Genomic DNA, 24049 nt, shown 5'->3' on the forward strand with positions numbered 1-24049 from the left:
AAGAAAAAACAAAGAACTCTTGCCTATCAAAGGGGACTAAAGAGGTATGATGACTGAATGCACATGATTAAGAGTTTTCTTTTGCTGTAAAGGACATTGTTGAGGAAACTGGTCAGTTCTAAATAAGTTCTGTAAATTATATTTATCAGTGTGAATTTCCGGACTGATAATTGCTCTGTGATTATGTAAGATAATTCTTTGTTTTAAGAAATACACATTGAGGGGCGACTGGGTGGCTCAGTGGTTAAGCATCTGCCTTCGGCTCAAGTCATGATCCCCAGGTCCTGGGATTGAGCCCCGCGCTGGGCTCCCTGCTCAGTGGGAGTCTGCTTCTCCCTCTCCTTCTGCCCCTCCCCCTGCTTGTGCTCTCTCTCACTCTCCCTCTCTCTCAAATAAACAAAGAAAATCTTAAAAAACGGAATACACATTGAAGTATTTATGGGTAAAGGGGCATCATGTCTGCAATTGACTAGTTCAGGAGAAAAAAGAAATATACATATATATGAAACATAGAAATATATATATGAAATATAGAAATATATATATCAGACAGAGAGAGAAATAGAGTAGGATAAACAAATGTGGTAAAATGTTAACATTTGGGGAATCTGGGTGAAAAACATAGCAGTTCTTTGTGCTATTCTTGGAACTTTTCTGTAAATCTGAAATTGTCTAAATAAAAATTTAGGGGAAAAATTCCTAATTAAAAAAACATGGTTAAAGAACATGTACAAAAAACCTAGAGCTAGCATGCATCCTACCTAATGGTAAGAAACTAGATGCTTTCCCACTAAGATCGGGAACAGGGCAAGGATGTCTGCTCTTATCACTCTTAATCAACTAACTAATGAAATAACACAAGAAAAGGAAATAAAAGGTATACAGATTGTGAAGGAAGAATTACAACTGTCTTTATTCACAGATGACATAATTGTTTATGTAGAAAATCCCAAATAATCAACAAAAAACCTGCTGGAAATAATAAACAATTATCACAAGGTTGTAGGATAAAAGGTTAACATATAAAAGTCAATTTCTTGCCTACATACTGCAATAAGCAATTGGGATTTTAAATAAAAAACACAATACTACTTGCATTAACACTGAAAAAATGAAATATATAGGTATAAATCTAACAAAATATGTATATAATCTATATAAACTATAAAACTGATAAATCAAAGAAGATAAATGGAGCATATACATGAATGGAAGACTCAATATTGTCAAGATGTCAGTGCTTCCCAACTTGATCTATAGATTCAACGCAATCCCAATAAAAATCCCGCCAAGTTATTTTGTGGATATCAACAAACTGATTGTAAAGTTTATCTGTAAATGCAAGAGACCCAGAATAGCCAACATGATATTGGAGGAGAAAAATAAAGTCTGAGGACTGACACTACCTAACTTCAAGACTTACTATTGGGGCACCTGGGTGGCTCAGTCGTTAAGCATCTGCCTTCATCTCGGGTCATGATCCCAGGGTTCTGGGATCGAGCCCCGCTTGGGCTCCCTGCTCAGCGGGGAGCCTGCTTCTCCCTCTCCCACTCCCCCTGCTTGTGTTCCCTCTCTCACTGTGTCTCTCTCTGTCAAATAAATAAGATCTTTAAAAAAAAAAAAAGACTTACTATTAGTTACAGTAATCAAGGTGGTGTAGTATTGGCAAAAGAATGGACAAATAGATCAATGGAATAGAACAGAGATTCTAGAAATTTATCCACACAAATAGTTAACTGATCTTTTCACAAAGGAACAAAGGCAAGCCAAAGGAGAAAGGATAGTCTTTTCAACAAACGGTGCTGAAATAACTGGATATCCACATGTAAAAAACAGTCATCTAGACACAGATCTTACACCATTCACCAAAATTTACTCAAAATGGATCACAGACCTAAGTGTAAAACACAAAACTATAAAATTCCCAGAAGACAACTTGGGGAAAATCTAGGTGACCTTGAGTTTGGCAATGACTAAATATAACACCAAAAGCACAATCCATGAAAGAAAAAAATCAATAAATTGCGCTTCATTATTGGTGGGAGACACTACTAAGAAGATGAAAAGAAAAACCACAGAATGGGTAAAAATATTTGCAAAACACATATCTGATAAAAGATTGGTATCCAGAATATATAAAGAACTCTTAAAACTCGAAAATAAGGAAACAAGCAGTCCAATTTAAAAATGGGCAAAAGACTCCAAAAGATACCTCACCAAAGAAGAGATACAGATGGCAAATAAACATATGAAAAGATGCTCCACGTCTATGTCATTAGAAAAATGCCAGTTAAAACAACAGTGAGATACCACCACATGCTTATGAGGATGGCTAAAATCCAAAACACTGACACCACCAAATGCTAACAAAGAGGTGGAGCAACAGGAACTCTCATTCATTGCTGGTGGGAAAGCAAAATGGTACAGCCATTTTGGAAGACAGTTTGGCAGTTTCTTACTTGTACACTCTTACTATACAGTCCAAAAATCATGCTCTTGGTATTTACCCAAATGAGTTGAAAACTTATGTCCACACAAAAACCTGCACATGAATGTTTATAGCAGCTTTACTCACATTTGCCAAAACTTGTAAGCAACCAAAATGTCTTTTGGTATGTGAGTGAATAAACTGTGGTACATCCAGACAATGAAATATTATTCAGTGATAAAAAGAAGTGAGCTTGGGCGCCTGGGTGGCTCAGATGGTTAAGCGTCTGCCTTCGGCTCAGGTCATGATCCCAGGGTCCTGGGATCGAGTCCCACATCGGGCTCCCGGCTCAGCGGGGAGCCTGCTTCTCCCTCTGACCCTCTCCCCTCTCATGCTGTTTCTCTCTCGCTCGCTCTCTAAAAAAAATAAATAAAATCTTAAAAAAAAAAAAGTGAGCTGTCAAGCCATGAAAAGACACAGAAGAACCTTAAATGCATATTATTTAAGTGAAGGAAGCTAATGGGAAAAGACTATGTACATTGCATGATTCCAACCATACGACACTCTGGAAAAGGCAAAGCTATGGAGATAGTAAAAAGATCAGTGGTTACCAGGGGTCAGGGGAGGGAGGGCTGAATAGGCAGAGCACAGAGGATTTAGGGTAGTGAAACTGCTCTGTATGATATTGTTACGGTAGATACAATGTCATTATACACTTGTCAAAACCCATAGAATATACAACACAGAGTGAACCCTGATGTAAACGATGGACTTTAGTTAATGTATCAATCAATTATATCTCAATAAAGCTGAAAAGAAGAAAAAAATTTATCATTATTGGTTTATCAATTGTGATAAATGCACCACAGTAACGCACAGTGTTAATAACAGGGGAAACTGGGTTTGGTAAGGGCGTATATGGGAAAACTCTTGTACTTACCACCCAATTTTCATTTAAACCTAAAGCTGCTCAAAAAAATAAAGTTTAGGGGCCCCTGGCTGGCTCATTCAGTACAACATGTGACTCTTGATCTCGGGGTTGTGAGTTCGATCCCCACGTTGGGGGTAGAGTTTACTTAAAAAAATTGAAAAAAATAAAAAAATTTTAAAATAAAGTTTGTATATATAAAACAGAATGAAGTATTGATCCATACTACAACACGGATGAACCTTAAAAACATGCTAAGTGAAAGAAGTCATTTGGGGAAGGCTGTATATCATGATTCCATTTATGTGAAACATTCAGAATAGGCAGATCTATAGAGACAGAAAGGAGATTGGTGGCTGTCCAGGGATAGGGAGATGGGGACTTTGGGGTGACAGCAAAGTAGCACCAGGTTTCTTTTGGGGTAATAACAATATTCTAAAATTTACTGCAGTGATGATTGCACAACTCTGTGAATACACTAAAAACCGTTGAATTGCACACTCTAACTGGGTGAATTATATCTCAATAAAGCTGTTAAAAAAAAATAAAAAGATGGCCACACACACACATTTGTATAGGCTTAGAATATCCACACACAAAGGACATACAAAAAAAGTGCTACCAGTGGATCCCCAGTAGAAGACGGCAGAACGAAAGTGAGAGGTGAGAAAGAGACATATTTTTCACTGAATATCTCGTATCATTTCAAGGTTTTATCCTGTGCATGCCTAACATACTCCAAAGTTTCCCTCAAACACTACTGCTCCCAACAAGCCTACCCTGCTTTTCCCAGCTTCTCTCAAACAATGATCTCTCTTTCTGCTATCTCCCAAAACAAGACACAGAGGAAATCAAACCTAAAACCTGGCCAAACAATTCTAAAGAAAGAAAGAAAAGTAACAAAAGGCTTTGCTGGAGACAGAGTTCCTGCCTTCAAGGAACTTTTGAGCTGCTAGGAGAGAGAACATATGGGGGCAGACAGGATGGAGGTGGGGAAGCTCTGGGGGCCGTGGGAGCCCAGAGGAGGGGATCCAATCCCACTCGGGAATCAAGGTAGGCTGCCTGGAAGAAGTGCCACTTGGAGTTCATCAGGTTTGGGAATTCAGTGTGAAGGCCTTCCACAGAAAGACACCTAGACAAGAGAGAGCCTGGTACGTTGTAGTAACCACTTGTCGTTAGTTCAGTGGTCAGAGCTGAGTGTGTGAGGCTAAGAGTGGCAAGAGATGAGGCTGGAGAGGTTTGGCGGGGGTCGGAACTCTGGATGGCCTTAATTGCCAAACAAGGAACTAGAACTTTAATGCTACTTGGGCGGGGGATGTAAAGGAAGAAAGCAATGTGTCGGTTTCTGCATCACCGCTCTCTCACTGCTGGTTGCAAAATAGTAGGTTGAAGATGGCCAGTCTGGAAGCAGGAAGCTAGGGAATAGACTTGGGGTCGCTCATATGAGGGATGTTGAGGCTGAAGCAAGGCAGTGGCAGAGGATGGGAAAAGGTGGGATTTGAGAGACAGAAAGGATAACTGGACTTGGTGAGCTGGACTTGGTGAGGGATTGGATCTGATGAGAGAAGGGGGATTGGGATGCACATAGGCAGAGGACACAGGAGAAATGTATTGTGCAAGTGCCAAGGGGATGATTAAGGCAAAGATAAAGGCGGGAGGAACTCTGAGGGCTGAGAGATCAGTGTGGGCTAGAAGGGGCAGAAACACCTTTTTGGACAAGGAGGGATTCTAGCTAAGACTCACCTTGTGACCTTGGGCCAATCATTTTATCTTCCTCTGGTTCTTTAGATTTCTACCTGCTGGGGGTGCCTGGCTGGCTCAGTCAGTAGAGCATGCGACTCTTAATCTCAGGGTCATGAGTTCAAGCCCCAGGTTGGGCATGGAGCCTACTTAAAAAAAGAACGAAAGAAAGAAACATGGCTACATGTCCACCTGCTAACTTAGGAGGCAGAGAATGGTAACTGTGAGGAATGAATCACATACAAGCATGGTCAACAAGTGCCTAGCCCTGTGGGTGATTTGGACGGGGAGGTGTGCGGCAGGTGGGTTTGGTCCAGGGAGGGGTGAGGCTGGGCTGCCATTTGTGCAACAGCATTGCCATCGGCAGAGGGAAACACATACCTGCAGAAGAAGAAGGTGTGCGGGAAGGGGAAATGTGATCTGAAAACATGCGTGTTGGATTTGAGAGGGTCAAAGGCCGAGGCAGGTAAGTGCATCTTACCCTGGAAGGCTCTATCTTGGCAGGCAGCAGTGAAGAGCCTCTCTGAATCATGAACCCGAGACAGCCACTTCCTCAGGCAGTACCCAGGCCTGGGAGGCCTGAGGCCTCTGGGTTCTGCTCTCAAGTCAGCACCTGAGTTGCTGTGTGACCCTGAGTCAGTTCTCACCCACTCTGGGTCCCAGGTTTCCCGTATGAACAACAATGAAAGCATGTGTGTGTTGGTGGGAAGGTGGATGAAATGTTTCCTAAGGTCTTCTCCGGGTGTGTTATGCTTTAGTTCCATGACCCTGAGTCCTTTCTAAAAAAAGTCGAATCCTGTTTCCATCCCTGACTTACTGTGTGGCATTGAATCAGCTGCTGAACCTCTCTGAGCCCATTTTCATATCTGGAATATCAGGAGATTGAGCAGGAGACTCTCCAATGTCCATTGATGATTGTCCCTGGATGATGCTCACCCTCATCTTCAGCAGAATGCTTCAGACAAATCAGAGGAAAGTGAGGCACTGGTCACAGACGACCCCCCTTCCAAATCTTCCGTCTTCTCCCACTGCCCTCCCCTCCCTACTGTCAGGAGCTTGCAGCACTGGCTCTCTTGCCAAACTTGTTGCCATGACAACGGGTTACAAATAACTCAGATGCAGACGAAGATTTTAACCCAAGAGCTGCTGGTCCAAGGGCTTCTAGCTCCCTCCCCACACCAGACTGAGGAAACAATCTGACATATTCTTTGGGTTCAAGTGACGTTCCTGGTTACAAGCCTGCTAGCGCTCAGTGTCACAAGACTAAGTCCTGGTGTCTGAGGCTCTCCTAAAACCTGATTCAAATCTTCCCAATCACATTTCCCACTTGCTCCCATTAAAGAGTGATCACTCCTATTCTGAACACCTACTGTCTGCCAAGGCCTGTGTTGGATGTTTTACACACAGTAGCTAAGAAATCTTCCCAGAACTCTATCAGACAGGCATTATTATTCCCATTTTGTAGAGGAGCAAATCGAGGCCCATGGATATGACTTGAGTAAGGAGGTCAGAGAAGTCAGAATTCAAACTCAAATGCATCAGATTCCCAAATCCAGGGTTTTTCCATCGCCAGTGGTTCACAAATGTTGGTCTACACACTTGGGGCATATCCAGATAATCTAGGGCAGCTAAAAATTCAGATTCTAACTTCTCTTCAAGAAGGTGGAACACATCTGTCTCCTCTAATTCCTGAGACCCTATAAAATAAGAGTAAAGGAATCGTGTACAAACGCCCATCTCCAAAAAAAGCTGGACGAGGTCCCGTTGATGGGGGTGAGATTTCACCAACTTTCTGGCAAGCAGCAAGGGGCTGGAGCAGTGGTAACTGAGAAAGCAGGACAGGGAAGGGTAGAGGCACAGTCCCCATGGGGGAGGGGGACCCACGAAGGAGAGGCCTGGTCTACCCTGCAAAATCCTGGCGAGGCCCTGGCACAGAAGAGCTATCCTGACGGTAGGCATGACATGTAGAGCCCCCGATAGGGGGAGAATTCAGAGTATGTTGGAACAGTTGACTCCCCCACCCTCCCTCTGCCCTTCCCCGTGTGTGTCGGCAGAAATCAGAAGAGCGAAGCATCTGCACTTAAGCAAAATACAGAGGGTTTCTTAAAGAAGTCAAACAGTTCCAGAGCAAAGCCTCCACTTTCCGGACTTAGGAGTCCTCCAGCAGAATATGCGGGTCCCCACCCAGTCACCTTAAAGGAAAGTCTAGTAGTGGACTTGACCAACCTCTCCGTCTTACACAGGCTCCCAACCAACTTTCTATCGGTTTCTTCTTAAATCAATGGGCTGGCAAGTTTGAACATCTGTGAAAAACTATGCTAATAGCGTTATGAACAAACTGATGAAACAAAGGGGAAAAACTAAGGGTGAGCCCATCTCAAATGAAAAAAAACACCAAGCAATTATTAAGTTCAGGAACACACAAAAAAAGACAAAATAAATCCAGATCATTATAGTTACATTTCTTGGCTCTGTGGCAACTGCTGATTTACTAGAAATTGGGATATAAACATACTGGACGAGTGAAGGGAGGGGATATAGGGATGCGTGTGTGGAGGGGGATAAAATGCTCTTCTACTATAAGGAGATGTCAATGTCTCAATTTGCTAAGTTAAGAAATAGTAGACATATAATATTGTATGTCAACTATACTTCAGTAAAAAAAAGAAATAGTATAAACATATATAGAAACATGGTGGTCCTTCAGTTAAAAATCCTTTCAGCTACAAGCAACACAAAACCAACAGGACAGTACCTTGAACACATATGGCTTTATTTATTCCTTCATTTATTTATTTTTAAGGAAGTTAATTTATTAACATCAGTGTGGCATGGGTTCAACTGCTCAATGATGCCATCAGGGAACCAGGCTCTAACTTTTTCTTCCTTCATGTGTTGCATCTTCACCCTCATGTTCATCCCCTCACTGTCACAAGATAGCTGTCACAGCTCCAGGCAGCACAACTCTAATCAAGGCAGAGAGAAGGAAAGGGACAGTGTCAGCTCTGCATGTCTCAGAAAGCAAAAGCCTTTTCAGAAGCGTTCCCCCCCCCGCCCCCAACAAACCTCTCAGGGCCATAACTGGGACATACAACCTTCTCAAGCTGCAAGGAAGCTTAAGAAAGTATCTGGCTCTTCATCCCCTGACTGGGAGATGACAAAGGGGAAGGGGGCTGGGAGTGGTAAATGCCAAAAGAAACAGCCAAAGACTGGTAAAATCGTTTCATGTAGTTGCCTCTGGGAAGCAGGGGCTTGCAGTGGGAGGAGACAGCATATTGCTAGGTTTTCTTGTGAGCTCTTCAGCAATTCTGTATTGTTTTAAGCATATGCAAGTGTTACTTTGATGAAAAAATAAAATTTAGAAATAAAGTGTTATGGTTTCTCTGAAAGAAACATATTAAAAACAAACAAAAGCTGGTAGCAGTATTCTGTCTCCAGAAGAAAGGACAATTCACCTTGGAAGCCAATTTAGCAGAATAAGTTTGTTACTTAGACTAGGGTATCTCAGGTATCCACCCCCTGATCTTAGAGAGAATTGTGCTATCACCATTAACCGTAACGTGACTGGTGGAAACCAGTACAACACCGTGTGGCACTTACATGGGGTGGCTGTGGTTAGACAGGCCTGGTGCAATTTCCTGTCTGCCATTTATTAGCTCTGTGACCCTGAGTGAGTGACACCTGGAAGCCTCACTTTCTTTCCTCACGAAATGAAGGTAATTCAAGTGCCAGGTACAGAGTAAGCATTCAGCAAATGTCATCCACTCTGGTTCAAATGTTAAATGTTCTGAGCAGTGACATAATTTGGGTGTCCTTTAATGGCATTCTGCTTCCACTGAGTTCGTTTTTTATCCCAAACATGGGTTTGGACTGGACTGTCTCTGAAAATTATTTGTTCCTGAGAGATGTGTGTGCATATTTTTGCCCAGGTCTTTGCTCACAGAAGACAACTCAGTTTGGACCACATCAAGAGAGATGCCGGCTTGGATTGCTGTTGGCTCCTGTTGAAGAAAAGGCTGCAAAAAAGGAACTAGACAGGATTGTCATTTCCACCATATATATTATTTAATGTTAAAAACAATCCACTCTGTGAGATGTGCTGCTGACTACTGTGATTGCCTCATGTAGGCCTGGGAGTGGGGAACAGAACAATGCCCTCCTCTCTCTGATGACAAGGTGAGAGCTGGAGATCTGAGCACATGGCCAAAAACCATCCAATTGTTGGATGATCATCTTGCTCACACATGGTATCAGTGCTGGGGGCTAAGAAGACGGACAGCCAGGATGCAGCCCCGTTCAGAGGGGCATGGGTGCCATTCTCTTGGAGAGGTAATATTTGATATCCATTTACAATTTTCCTCCCTGACTTGGTAATTATCATGTAATCCCCAAGACTCCAGTAAAGCTCTATTAAGCGCACATACACAGAAGATATTGCATCCATTAAAGAAAAGGATGCTATGAAAAAGGCACCTTTGGAGAGTAAGAAAGAGAGCTTAGAAATTTAAAATGACTGCCAAAAAAAAAAAAAAAAAGTACAATAGAAGATACATTCAAGAAAATGTCCCAGACCACAGAATAAAAAAACAAAGACATGGAAAATATGAGAAAAAATAAAAAGACAAAGACAATCATCCAAGAGATCCAACACCCAACTACTAAGAGGTCCAGAATGAGAGAACAGAGAAAATAAAGGAGAGAAAATTAACAAAGAAAGAAAAATGTGATTTCTCAGAGGAGAGGAATGTGAGTCTTCAGATTGGAAGAGCCCAACCACCAGGTGCCCAGCAAAACAGATGGGGGAAAAAAAACACACTCCTGTGCTCATCATTGTGATATTTCAAAAACATGATGGAAGAACACAGTACGCTTCCAGAGGTGAGGAAAACAGGTCACCAAGAAAGGAATGAGAATAATATTAGCACACAACTTCTAATCAGCAGCACTACACACTAAATGCAGTACCTTCAAAATGCAGAAGAAAAAATATTTTGAACATAGACTTCTAAAGCCCAACTATCATCCACATATGAAGATAAAATAATGCTACATTTTCAGACATGCAAAGACCCCAAATTTTACCTTTCTCAAGAAGTTACTTGAGGATGTTCTCCAACCGAATGCATGACGTCTCAGTCAGGATTCTTGGATGCCAGTAACAGATACTGACTCCTTAACTTAAGGAGAAAAGGGACTTATTACTAGGTTATCATGTAGTTCACAGAAGCCTGGAGACACGGAAGCCACAGCTAAGGCCACCCTGGGTGAACAGCCACGTTAGAATGCTGCCACTGGTCCTGCTACCCCCACTGCTGCAACCCCCAGACGTCATCCTACCACCACACACCACTACGGCTGAACTCTAGCCCTCCTGTCTGGACCCAGTTATTTGTGGTCAACTTCGGCATTGTCTTACTCATGCTCTTCAATCCATGACACGTTATTTTCCTCTGTTCCTTCAAGGCCCCTCTTTTGCTTTATTTCATTGTATTATTATTTTTCCCTTTCAGTTCCCATCCCCACTCCCATTCTACTGCCCACCTCAGTGAGCTACTCGAGTGTATTTCATGTTTATACACTTCCAAGCCATCTTCCATACGTTTACTTAGATATATGCATACCCATGAAAACAGACAGGGTTGTGTGACAATTATGTAAATGGCGTTATGCTGTAAATCTCATGCTGTTTTTACCTTTTCACTCAACGCTAGGCTTTGGAGACCTATCTGTATGGCTATAGTAAATTTAGCTCACTTCTTTTTATTGTTTTATATTTCCCATCCTATAAATATACCACAGTTTGCTTATCTGGTCCCTTGGTGATGGACACCTAGATTGCTCCCAATTCCTCACTAAACACAAACAACACTAGACTAACAAACAACCTCAACTATATTTCCTTAAGGACCTGTGTGAGAATTTCCCAGGAATATATTTCTCTGGAATATATATTCAGGAGTGCGGTTGCTATGTTGTAGGATCTACACAGACTGAACCTCAGGAAGTACTGCCAAATTAATCTCTGGAATACCTGTATCAGTTCACGCTCCCACCCACGATTTTCCTCACATCTTCACCAGTATTTGATAATACCTGACTTTCTGCATGTTGTCATTCTTGTAGCAATTTCTGTTATTTTAATTTTTTTTTAAAGATTTTATTTATTTATTTGAGACAGAGAGAATGAGAGACAGAGAGCATGAGAGGGAGGAGGGTCAGAGGGAGAAGCAGACTCCCTGCCGAGCAGGGAGCCCGATGCGGGACTCGATCCCGGAACTCCAGGATCATGATCTGAGCCGAAGGCAGTCACTTAACCAACTGAGCCACCCAGGCGCCCTAATTTTAATTTTTCTAATTATTAGCAGAGTTAAAGATGTCTTAATATATTCAAGTTTCCCCTTGTGTAAATTCAAGATTCTCCTGTTAGTTACTCTTTGTATCATTCGCCCATTTTCCTATTAGGTTTACTATCTTCTTTTTCTAGTTATTAATCTTTTGCCACTTTTGCACATTGCAAATATATTCTCCTACTAATCTATCATCCATATGTTAATTTTGTATATTCCTGTCTCCCTTGTACTGTTGACTCTAGATTCAAGGCCATGAACAGAGTATTCAGCCCTTGTTGCCTGGTGGGCAGGGAAAAGAAGTTTCTGACCTCCTTCAGTTTCCACAGTAGGAAGTGGAGCCCTGCCTCCCACCAAGACTCACGGGAGTGGGGAATCTCCCAAACAGGATGAGGATTTAGATGCCAGGCAGCCACTAGAGTTCACTCTTTTGGTTGCCGAACATCCACATACACCCTTCTTCCCAAAGTTACTCTACAAAAATGCTTCCACCTACCTTAGTGCCTCATATAACCCAAAACACACTCATTCCCTCTCTAAAAGGAGACAGCAAAAAAGTGTAAGAATGCTTTCAGGTGCAAGCAATATAAAACTCGACTCAAGCCGGCTTAAATAAAAAACGTAATTTATTGGCTCACTTAACTGGGAGAAGTTCGTAGGCAGGGAAGACTTCAGGCATGGTATGATCAGGAATATGGTTCCATTTCTCTGTGGTTCTTTTGCTTTCTCCATTTGTCAGCTCCATCCTCAGGTAGGCCTTCTGCATGCTTCTTTGCTACATGCTTCTTTGGTCTTATCCAAGGGAAGATAGGCCACCTCTTCCCTCAAAAACTGAACAAAAGTCCTAAACTCCAGTGTGACTGGATCATCCCTGAACCAATCATCACTGTGGCAAGGGGGCGTGACACTCAGATTGGTTTATACCAATAAAGGACTATACCTAGAGCTGGCAGTGGGGTCAACCCCACTCAAATTGTATAGTTGTCATACAATGGGGGAGGAGAGGAATGGATGCTGGAAAACAACCACAAAGTCCACTACAAAGGAGTAAACTAAGAAAGAGGAAGATATGGGGTCCAGGAAAGATTGGGTCCAGCCCAGAAGAGTAATGAAGGGACGTCCCAGGATGACAGTTGTGCTGCAGGCCTACAGAGCAATCAGTCCAAATTGGAGCAGGAAGACGGAGGGCTCCAGGAGGAAGGTATCTGGGAAAAAAGGGGATTCAAATGATTTTATACTTTCCTTGAGAATTTGGAACAACTTAAGAAGGAGATAAAGTCAGACAATGCAAGGAAAAAAGAAAGGCAATTAGAAACTCCAGGAAAAAAAATGCATAAGAAAAGAAATGTAATCCTAGTACACTAATTGGAGCTTCAGGGAACAACATTTACATAATTATAATAACATAAACACTTTATTGACTTTAAACTTTTAGAATGATCTGTCGGCTAAGTATGGATGACTTAATTATGGTTACAGAACAGAATGTAAATGTTATTAATCTTATTAATATAAAAGTATAAATGACAGAAGTTGAGAGGCTGAAAGGAGTATAAGTCTATTATTTAAAGGTACAAAGGTAAAGAATAGAGAATATATAATTAATAATAGAGCTATATTGGGTGCACAGGAGGAGGGTCATTGGGTGATTTAAATAGCAGGAAGTCAACAGACAATGTCTAAAAGTGATAAATAAGTTGATAAACAGAAAAATCTGCATATTATTTAGAGATATTAAGATAATTACCAGAAAAATTAAAAACAAACCATTATCGACCAGTAGATTTCCAGGTCAAGATGGCAGACTTACCATGTGTTTATCTCCACTCCCACCTGAGACCTTGTTAAAATGATAGTAAAGGAATTTAAAAAAAGGTATAAAAACACAATGATGAAGAGAATGAGAGCAGGTCCATCAGCAAAAGAGAGATTTCAACACATTTTTGGAAGATAGAAAGTAATGGAGGAATGGTAACTGATGGAGCATGGTGGAGGAAGCCATAGCCTGGAGTATGCATGGAGATGATGCCACCGAGGAAGGAGTTGATCTTTCTTTGCAGAAGCCTGGTGTGTCTTGGGTCTTAACAATGCCAGGTATGATATAAAGTGGGAGTGAGATGTTGGGCTGAAAACAGGGAGATTAATTGGAAGGCTGTATATCGAACCATTAACCCACCCCTTGTGTACAGTTCACAGCAGCCAAGTGTCTACCCATTAGGCAAAACCCGGAGGGTTCTTAACTAAGGAAACTGAACAACCTCAGAGAAAAGATCTTTGCATTCTGGCATTTGGGGACTCTGCAGCATAGCAGTCAGTTCTCCTCCAATCATCCTAAAGGGAAGCCACCAGTCACCTAGCACTGTCCCCCATACACAGAGCTTCCAATCAGGTATTTGTTGCTACATTCCTAAATATGAGTATACGACCATGGATTACCAGGCATTTGAGAAATGATCGCAAATTAAGAGAGACCAAAATAAGCAAACAGGGTAAAACGAACCTCAAAGGAAACATATTTTTTTTTAAAAGAAAAAATATATAAAAAATACCTCTATTGTACCCAGAGAGTCAAGATACCAGTGCATCCATTAAACAAGAACAGGATGCTGTAAGAAAGGAAAAGGAACATGAATGGTATTTGGAAATTTTAAAATGTGATTGTCAAAATGAAAAGAAATGGAGATAGAAGAGTTGAAAAATAAAAGTTCAATCTTCTCCCAAAAGGAAGAGCGGGAGAGAACTAGGAAGGGAGGGAGGGAAAACGAGATTGAGGGAGAGAACAGATAAAAACTACAAAAGATCAATCCAGAAGGAGTTCCCAGAGAGAACAAAGAAATCGGAAGGGAGGAATGTATTAAACAAATAAGAGAATTCCCCACAGTTAAAGAACTTCAGAATGAAGGAACCTAACCAGGGACCAACACAACGAATGACAAATCCCCAAACCTAAACACATAATTATAAAATTTCAGAACACCAAGAATATAATTTTTAAAAAAAATAACTATTTAAAGTGGGGGCAGGTGGGTGGGTGAAGTACTTTTCCCTATTTCTCTCCCCAACTACAGCTAAAATCCTGGGGCATTGTATATAAACCTAAGAAGACTCTGAGAAGTGAAGAGAAGGCAAACATGCTAGAGACCTTGGCGCAGAGAAGTGACATGGTGGTGAGTTCCCTCGGTTTGCTTTTTGACTTGCACACCCCAGACTTGGTGCTAGAGAAAGTGGCAATTAGATAACTCCACTCCTGCCCAACACCACAGAAATCACTGTGGTCCCACGAGCAAATGCCAGGCGGGGAGCTTAGACTTCTACCCTCGCTGGCTCTAAAAAGTCACCCCTCCCTTCCTGCTGGGGTGGTATCAGAGAAGGTTGAGTAGGGAGCGGCAACTCCCATCTCCCCACTGAAGAATAATGAGGAAACCCTCCTTCTGGATTGTCAACAGAGACTGAGTGGGGAATCCTAGACTTCCATGCCCGCCTGGCAGTAATGAGGCAGTGTCCCCTCTTTCACTGCTGGAACAGTGTCTGAGAAAGCAAGCTGAAACAGAATGCCCAGGTTTCAACAGAAAATTACTCATCATACCAAGAACCAAGAACCAAGAACATCTCAACTTGAAGTAAGAAAAGACACTCAATAGACTCCAACACTGATATGTTAAAAATTATCTGACAAGGGTTTTTAAGAGCCATCACAAAAATTCCTCAATGTACAATTAACAACATGCTTAAAGCAAATTAAAAAATAGAAATTGTCAGCAAAGAAACAGAAGATAAAAAGAAGAATCAAATGGAAATTTTAGAAGTGAAAAATACAATAACCAAAACAAAAACCTCAATGGATTGGGCTAACATCAAAATGGAGAACAGAGTAAAGAATCAGTGAACTTGCAGATAGAACAATAGAAATTACCCAATCTGAAAAACAAAGAGAAAATAGACCGGAAAAAATAGTGAACAGAACCTTAGGGACCTGTGAAACTATAACAAAAGATCTAATATTTGTGTCATTGAGATCCTGGAAGGGGGGGGGGGGGAAGATGTGGGGAAAGTTACCTATAAAGCCATGAGACTCAGACTGTTATCAGACTGTTTCTCATCAAAATTTGATGCTATAAGTGGAGCAATGCCTTCAAAGTTCTGTGAGGAAATGATGTTGAACCTCAAACTTTATAGCCAAGTATAAGGATGGAATAAATTTATTTTCAGACATGCAAAGACTCAGGAAGTCTAACTCCTACGAACTTTTCTGAGAAAGTTACTTGAGGATGTGCTCCATCAAAACAATGAAAAAAAATAAACAAACAAAACAAAAACCCTGGGAACCAGCAAATAGTGGATCTAAGCAAGGAAAGCAGGAAGGAAGGTCCTGAAATGACAGCCCATCCATCAGGCCTAGAGAGCAACTAGTTCAGATTTGAGAAAGAGTATAAGAGGGTTCCAGGAAGAAGGTATCCTGGAGGGAAAAAAAAAGTAGGCTTGATGGAATATTTAATGTAATAAGAGATTTTTGAGAAGAAAAAAACTGGAACATATTATAAAGTAAAACAGTGAAAGATAAAAAGAGAATTAGAAACGAGGGAAAAAATGAAAAACTACAAGGAAAAATTATAAAAAGTACATTAAATGGCTTCTTCAGTAAACAATATTTACAGTCATATTAATAATTGCTTACCGCTTTTCAACTTTTCAAATCAAACTATCAAACTACAGACAACACGCATACTGAAAAAACCTTACTCATGATTACAGAATTCAATGTTATCAACTTTGACAATATATAAGACCAGATGACAGAAGTTGGGGAGGTTGACAGTGGAGAAGGGGGCAAAAAAGAAAAGACATTCTCATCTAACAAAGTTCTGGTCAAGAAATATTGCCTCTAAGTCATGGAAAGTGAAATAAAGGTGTTATTTAAATTCAGAATAGTACAAAAACTAAATTATATGAGAAGTGGGGAAGACAAGAGTTGAACTTGGTGTGATCTAAATCATTTGTCATAGCAGGACACCAATGGATTAATGTCTGAAATTGATAAAAGACAAATGCTCACATAACACAATATTTAGATATGGAGGTCACAAGCAGAAGAAATAACTAAAAGTGGTTGCTAATAACGAAAAGTGGTAGGGTGGGAGTGGGGCTGTAGAACTCATTTTTCATGTCCTTTTGTAACTGATTCAAGTTTATTGATTTGTCTTCTAAATAATGTGCCTATATTACTTCTATTTTAAAATGAACATGTATTTAATTTTTAAAAACACAGAAAAAGGACACTCCTGCCCACCACTTCCTCCCTCCAAATTCCCTTGTTCCTGCAGACCTAATGGCAGCAGAATAGAAAAAACTTCGGGAAACTTGCAGTCTCCCTTCCTGCCTCTCCCTTCCATGCAGCTCTTCTGCAGTCAAATTGCAAGCTTTGTTAGCCTGCAGTCGCCTTATTTACCCCCACCTCCTGGCTTGTTTTCATCTCCCAGGCCTGGAAAGCCCTTACTCCTCCTCTCTATCAGTTGGGATCCTCCCTATTTATTTTTCAAGGCTCAGCTCAAATTCCTCCTCCAAAAAGTCTTCTTTGGTCCCCTGGTAGAACTTTTTCCTCTCTCCTCAGGGACTCTCAAGTCTTCATTCGTGGCTCAAATTATGACACATGTTTGCTCTCCAAGTATATTACTTGGGTCAGTATCTCATGCCTGCAACCATCTTTCACACCGGCTACCAGTGATCTTCCTAAAATACCAATCTGACTCCATCACTTCCCTGCTTCAAACCCTTCTACAGCTTCCCATTGCCCACAGGGTCAAAGCTAAGCTCAACTGCCTGGCTTCTGCCACTTCTTCCACCACATGGGACAATGCCCATTTCCCCCAAAATCCATGCACTTCCACACTCTTCACAGAACTTTGCTTAGGCAGCTCCTCTGCTTGGAACGTTCTATAGCCCCTTTCTACATGGTAAACACCAACTCTTCCTTCGAGATTCAGCTCAAGCTCCCCTTCCCTATAAAGGCTTACCTGAGTACTCCCTCCATCCTTCCCCACCCCACAGAGGAATGGTCCTGTAGTCTCACCCTGCCTCATCTAGACTTCTGCTGTATAATCTCTTGCCTTTGGTGCACTTATCTGCTTACTTATCTGCGTCCCCAATTAAACTGTGAATTCCTAGAATTTGGGGAGTGTATCTCATCCCCAGAACCTAGCACAGGGCCTGACATGATGCAGGAACTCAATGTATGCTTGTGGACCAAACGGGTGCAAAAATGACTGAGTGGATCCGAGAAAGAACAAATGAGCCAACTAATGAGTGAATGCTTATATCAATGCCTGAGTGCAGGAGTTAATATGTGAAAATGAGTGAGTTCTCCACGAATAGGTGAACAAATGAACGATGAGTGGATGAATGAATGAGAAAAAGAAGCCAGTACGTAAATGAATGAGAAGTGCTGTGCCAGTGAGGATGTGAGAGAAAGAATGAGTGAATTCCCACCTGTGTCTTGTTTCAGACCCACCTGGAAGACCTTCTGCCCTGCTTTCCACCCATCTATAGTGCACACCACAGTGTTAACTTCTTTTAGATTACAAGAACAGACACACTCAGGTTAGTGATGGAGATTTATTGAAGCATTCATAGGGAAATAAGGAAGACAAAAACAGCTACACAGGCAGCCTCATGGAGGAACAGAAACTCAAAAATGGTTCATGATCCAAAGCAGCTCTAGAGCCTGGCTTATCTTGTCACCCCCTCAGCTGCAGGCATCTGTTGCTCCCTTCTCTAGTGCTTCCCAAAATGGTGACTCAACTTCTTTCTGGCTGTATTTATACTCCTCCTACTGCTACTCAGACTACCTTTCTTTCTTTCTTTCTTTCTTTTTTCCTGCTACCCTCCTCGCTAGCACTTGGCCTTCGGGGGCCTCATGGCTTCTTGGCCTCCTGGCTCCTGCAGCTTCCTGGCTTCTGGGTCTTCGGTTCTAGTTCATCCAGGGCTTCTCTTGTGTTGCAGCTTCTGTTTGCTTTGTCATTCCTGCAGCCTCTTCGATTCCTGTTGCCTTGCTACCTTGTGGCTCTGAGAGTCTCATTGCTTCTGCTGCCTCGTGGATCTTGTCTGTTCAAGCCTTCTGCTGCTTCGTGGATCTCACATTCAGGGTTTTTGTCCCATGGTTTCTGTTCCTCGTGGCTCCTGCTACATTGTGGCTCCTATTGCTTCATGGCTTCTGTGTCCTTTTGGCCCATTGTTGTCTTGCTGCTTCATGGCTTCTGCTACCTTGTGGCCCCGTGTTCTTATGATATAAATGTTTCATGGTCCCTGCAGCTTTCTCCTTGCTTTTGCTGTTCAGCTTCTGGCACCCCTCATCCACCACCACTTCTGTCTTGCTAAATGCTAATTAATTGTTCACTTCCGAATGCCTCACATTTAGCCTCCCTGGAGGCCATTTGATACAGGCCATCCCTATGAGGTGGATTTCCTATATCCGTCCACCTAATAGGCTATAGCCTAGAGATTGGCTGTCCTTGAGTCACATACAATCCCAAACCATTTGTGGCCAGGATTGTGAGGTCACATGGTACAGAGCATGGCAACTCGTGCTTAAGAAACCCCTTAGAAGGGTCTGTGGGCATGGCAGGTTTGCTGAGGGTTTCCAGAAGGGGGCAGTGTAATTGGCAAGCTTCTTGTTTGGCCTGTCCAGTACACTGACCTTCAAGGCCAACCTTAGTCCCACCTTCTCCCTGGCCACTTCTGCCTGTCCTGATCTGTGATGGGAGAGATCAAGGCTCTAGTGGTGATGGGGAAAGGGAACTCAGGTTCCAGTTCTGGCTCTGACACTTTCTAGTAATGGGACCTTGGGCAAGTTCCTCCCCCTCCCAGGGCCTCAGGAGGGGGTTGGACAAAGTCTGTAAGTTCCCTTACAGGTCTGACATCTGGGCATCTCACTTTAGGTTACTGTCTAAGGGATGGGAGTCTTACCTGGGGAAGCCCTCAAAAATATCTCTTGAGGTAGGAAAGAGGGAGTCAGAGTCCTGGCTTGGAAGAGCCTCACTGCACACAGGAGGTGCTTAGCCAAGATTTATTGAACTGGAAGAATGAATCAATGGCTGGGAGGAAGGGAGGGGAGGGTGGGGACCACACAGCACACAGAACGTTTAACTAACTTGAGGGAGGAATTCCAGTGGCTGAGGCTGGAAGGAGATTCTGACTTGGATGAAGAAAGAGAATGACTGGGATAGGGTAGGAACCTGGGCTACTAATGGGCACTCATTCTATCCTCTCAGTCACCCTCCACATCCAGTAATCCTCAGTCACCAAGTCTGGCTCACACTTTTATTGCCTCCAATCCATTCCACTGCCCTTGCCCTTGGGTAGGCCTCCTGGGCTTTTCAACAGCTTCCTAGCTGATCTCCCTGTCTCCATTCTCCGTCACAAATGCATTCATTCACGCATTCATTCACTCAAAAACTATTTATTGGGTGCCTGTTTGGGGTCAGGCACTGTGCTTTTTGCTGGGGATATGCCAGTAGCAAGATAACCCCAGGCCCATCCCTGTGGTGCTTTCAGCTTACTCAGAGACAAAACAAGCAAACACACAGTGTGAGAAATTGAGCCAACAGGGAAACTACAGGCATGGGAGCATACAGTATGCACATTTAACCTAATCCATTTCCAGTGCCTGACCAGAAAGAGGTTTATTAAATTTGCATCTGACCTAGTGTCTCCCCTGCTTAAAACCATCCCATGGCTCCCACAGTTCCCAAACCTGGCTGTACCCTACAGTCATGTGCTCATTTTTCTAAGCACTCAAGATCCTGAGGCCTCACCCCAGTTACAAAAACCAAATTTTTAGAGGCTGGGGCCTGGGATGCTACACGTGGTTCTGGTGCACAGCCTGTTTGGGAACCACAATGTCTCATGAGATAAATCTGAACTGTCAAACCTTGTTTTGGTACTTCTGAAATGTTTTGCTGTTTCTTGCCTTCAGGTCTTTGTGCATACTGTCCCCACTACCTGGAAATTCCTTCCACTTCAACTGGGTAATTCCTACCAGTCTCTCAAGACTCAGCTCAGGTGTCACCTCCTAGACTAGAGGATGCCTTCCCTGAACCTCTACATAAGCTACAGGCCCTTCCTCTTCCATGTTCCTGTCAGAGGGCATCAGACTGCATGGTTAATGGCTGTTCTATGAATTGCCTCCCCTAACTAGTGAGCTCCTCAAAGGCAGGGTAAAGATTTGACTCATGTTTGTGTCCCTGGTGGGCAACACTGATTCCCAGAATGAAGTGCCCAGTTAAAGGTAAACATGGTCATGGAGCACTCTTCAACTCCCTAGACCAAGGCTCCTGGGTCCAGGGTATAAGGGAGTCAACCTAGTATCCTCCAACAAGCCCTAGGGATTCTATTTGGATCCAGCTTGCTCCTGGAAACACACTATGGCGTCAGCTCTCACCTGAGCACAGCCTTCACTGAGCACGTGGTTCCTTTGTGCTGATAGAAGGCAGTGTGGCACAGTGGGAAAGCACTGGGCAAGCACAGAGATCCCTCCTGGTTGAAGTTTAGGTTCTGCCAATGAACCACTGGGATCTAGGACAAAGCCTCTCACCTCTCTGAGCCCCAGGACCTAAGTCCTCTGCAGCACTTGCGTCCCTGTGGGCCAGGGCTTTAGTCCAAGGCATCTCATCTAATCCTTTCCACCCTGTGAGGTAAGAATTAGTTATCCAGATTATTATCCACACCTACTGAATTAGATTTCCAGGGGCGGGACCAGAGCAAGGAGCTCCACACCCTTTGGATGTGGGGGTGCAGCAGGGAACAGCTGCTTTGCATTATAAGCCCTTCTGTACTATTTTACTTCCTAACCAGTGTATATATTGCTTTGATTTTTAAAAAGGAAAAAGAAAAATCTTCACAAGTGATTCTGGTGCACAGCCAAGGTTGATAACCACCCTTGTAGTGGAGAAAGCACAAGACTGAATCGGGGGGGGGGCCTGGGTTCAAATCCTTACTGTTACCTGGTAGCTGGGTCACTTAACCTTCCTGGACCTCAGTTTCCTCATCTGTAAAGTGGGGAGAATAGCAATTGCTACCCTGAAAGGCCTGTGATGATCTAGGTGCCAGCCAAACTGCTTCCAGCACACTTCATCTTCCCTACATTGCTGCTAAGTAGGGCACGTATTAAGTCCTTTTCTACGTGAGGAAACTGAGATTCAGGGAGGTGAAGTAATGAGCTCAAGTTTCTACAGCTAGGATTTGAACCAGGGCGACTCCCAAATTGTGCTTTCAGATATGCCAGCATTTCCCAAACTTCAGCACATGTACCACTGGTGGTATGTGACTTCTTTGGTTGAACACAGACAAATTTATTTTGAGTTATGCCTTTTAATATGTATTAGAAAAATACATAATTAGCACATCAAACCCGTGGTTTCACGGATATCACTACTTAGGATGAAACTGAAGTAGATAACAATGTTACACCTAAGACAACCTCAAGAAAAATATCGAGTAAATAGTACAGGAGGGCAATTTGGAAGTATCTATTTAAAACAAAAATATAAATAGTCTATGACTCTGCAATTCAACTTCTAGGAAGCAACCCTAGATAAGCTCATATACACACGCACGCGCACACACACGTGCGCGCGCGCGCACATACACACACACAAATGTTCCTGTGTCGTATTTTGTAATAGCAAAAAGAGAAAACAGTCGTAACTAGCTATCACAAAAGAAACGGGTACGATGTGATACGAGTCATGATGGCACTCCATACGGCAATTACAAGGATGAATTGAATCTACATTTAGCAAAAACAACATGCACAGATCTCAAAAACACTGTTAAACGAAGAAAGCAAATTGCAGAACGACTCAACATACCATTTGTATTAAATACACAATAATATTTTCAATGAGCTCATATATGTCAAAGTCTTAAAACAGTCTAGATGGATGTACAACAAACATAACAGCAGTTTAGAGGGGGACGGGCAATGGTAGTCAAACAAGGCTAGCTCTACTTATAAATCTAACGTCTTAGAGAACAGATTCATGCGTCACTTGAGTAATTAGAACAGATTTAACTTTGAAGAAACAAGAATGCAGTATACAATCAGGACAAGGTGATGGTCTGACAGTGTACGTGAATGAGCAAAGGCTGACCTCATGGCAGCAGGCTCTGCTGCCTCTGCACGGTCCCTGCAGCTGACACGGGTTAGTTCCCAGAGGGAACTTCACACACATTCGGCTGGGATGTGGCCCAGGCTACCTCTCCCCAACTTCCTCATGTCCTGGGTTGGGGCCCAGGCACCTGGTTACCATACACGATTGAAGCTATAGGCTTCCTTAGGCCCTTCCCTTACCGGGTAAACCCCATTGGTGCCCTGGAACTTTCTCAGTAACCAAGGCATTTAGCATCTCCCAGATTTGGAGGTTCCTTCTTTCCCCAACAACTGGGATCAGCGCCCTCAGGGGTCTAGGTATGAGAAGGCTTATATTCTGAGGGGTCGGCACCTAGTGGGCTCCAAGCAGGGATAAGGCCCCCAGTGAGGAGCTTGACATCATTAAATCCTATGAGGTAGGTAATATTGTTAGCCCCATTTTACAGATGAGGAAACTGAGGCACAGAAAGGTCAAATGACTTGCCCAACATCAAACTAGTAAGTGATTTTAAAAAAAGGACTAGAACCCACAAATGTCTGTCCCCAGAGCCCAGGCTCTGCTCCTAGTGCCCAACCAAATCCTACCAATTTGTCAAGGTTCAGCTCAAATGTGACCTTCTCCAGGAAGCCTGGAGGTGATCATCTTCTTCTCAAATTCAAAGTACCTATACATATGATTCAGCTGACCATGGGAAACCATGAACCCACTGCATCTCCTCGGTAGGAAGGTAGAGATCATATCTGATCTAGCTCTGTATTTCTAGAATAGAGCCTGACAAACAGAAGGTGCTCAATATATGTCTGACGAATACACAAATGAATGAGAACACAAATGAGTGAATGAGGGCAACTTCACGTGACTGATTCCTATGAGGTCCTGAATACCTTTGCCCAGCTCTGGGGTGCTGTCATACTAAGCTCTCTTGGAATCAAATTCAGCCTAGGCTCCTTCTAAAATGGGTCTCCAATATCTTTATTATTTTGCAAGCACGCCCATATGCACACACGCGGACACATATATACACACATACACACCCACACACAAGCAGGATGCAAGGGGCCCAAGGGACCCGTGATTATGGGTGATGGGAGGGAGGGAGGTCTAGGAGAGAGGAAGGTAAGGAATGGACAGATGGCCCTGTTCAGCTCAGTTCAGCTCAGCACCTCCTTCCAAAGGCCAGGATGCTCCCTGAAGATCAGGGATTTTTGCTCCAGACCTAACATCACCTCTGTTCCTCTTCATGCTTGACAGCAGTGCCTAAATCCCATGACTATACCAAACAGGGACGGGAGATAGGGGAAGGTTGGGAGCCAAATATCCAGAGATTGGGAGAGGGGCAGCTTAGGGATCCAGACAGGGCAGGAGGGCAGAACTACTGCTACTGCTCATTGGGGTTGGGGTTGGCATCTGGGTACTTGGTGAGGTCGAAGGTCAGGACTTTGCTGATCACACAGTCCCCTTG

The 24049-nt window shown here is 42.9% G+C and overlaps 1 protein-coding gene across 5 annotated transcripts in view; it reads right to left on the bottom strand.

Annotated features, from left to right (window-relative positions):
* Positions 1-7855: 7855 nt before the first annotated feature.
* SMC1A (structural maintenance of chromosomes 1A) overlaps positions 7856-24049 on the bottom strand; it is a 48863-nt gene continuing 32669 nt past the window's right edge. For 2 of the 5 annotated variants that reach the window (XR_010406130.1, XR_010406131.1), the window contains 3 exons: positions 12082-12648; positions 10179-10273; positions 7856-8062 (listed from right to left, as the gene is read on the bottom strand). Coding sequence is in view for 3 of the 5 variants with exons in the window: in XM_064574086.1 (XP_064430156.1) it covers positions 12402-12648 (247 nt within the window). In the remaining 2 variants the exon portion in view is untranslated. Of the gene's footprint in view, positions 8063-10178; positions 10274-10320; positions 12649-18033 lie in introns of those variants that run through there. The other 3 variants (XM_064574086.1, XM_045878318.3, XM_045878296.3) reach the window with 2 other exon arrangements.

The sequence above is a fragment of the Mirounga angustirostris genome, unplaced genomic scaffold, assembly GCF_029215605.1.
Source record: "Mirounga angustirostris isolate CCGP_5_RB_7025 unplaced genomic scaffold, mMirAng1.0.hap1 SCAF_11, whole genome shotgun sequence".
Lineage (NCBI taxonomy): Eukaryota > Metazoa > Chordata > Mammalia > Carnivora > Phocidae > Mirounga > Mirounga angustirostris.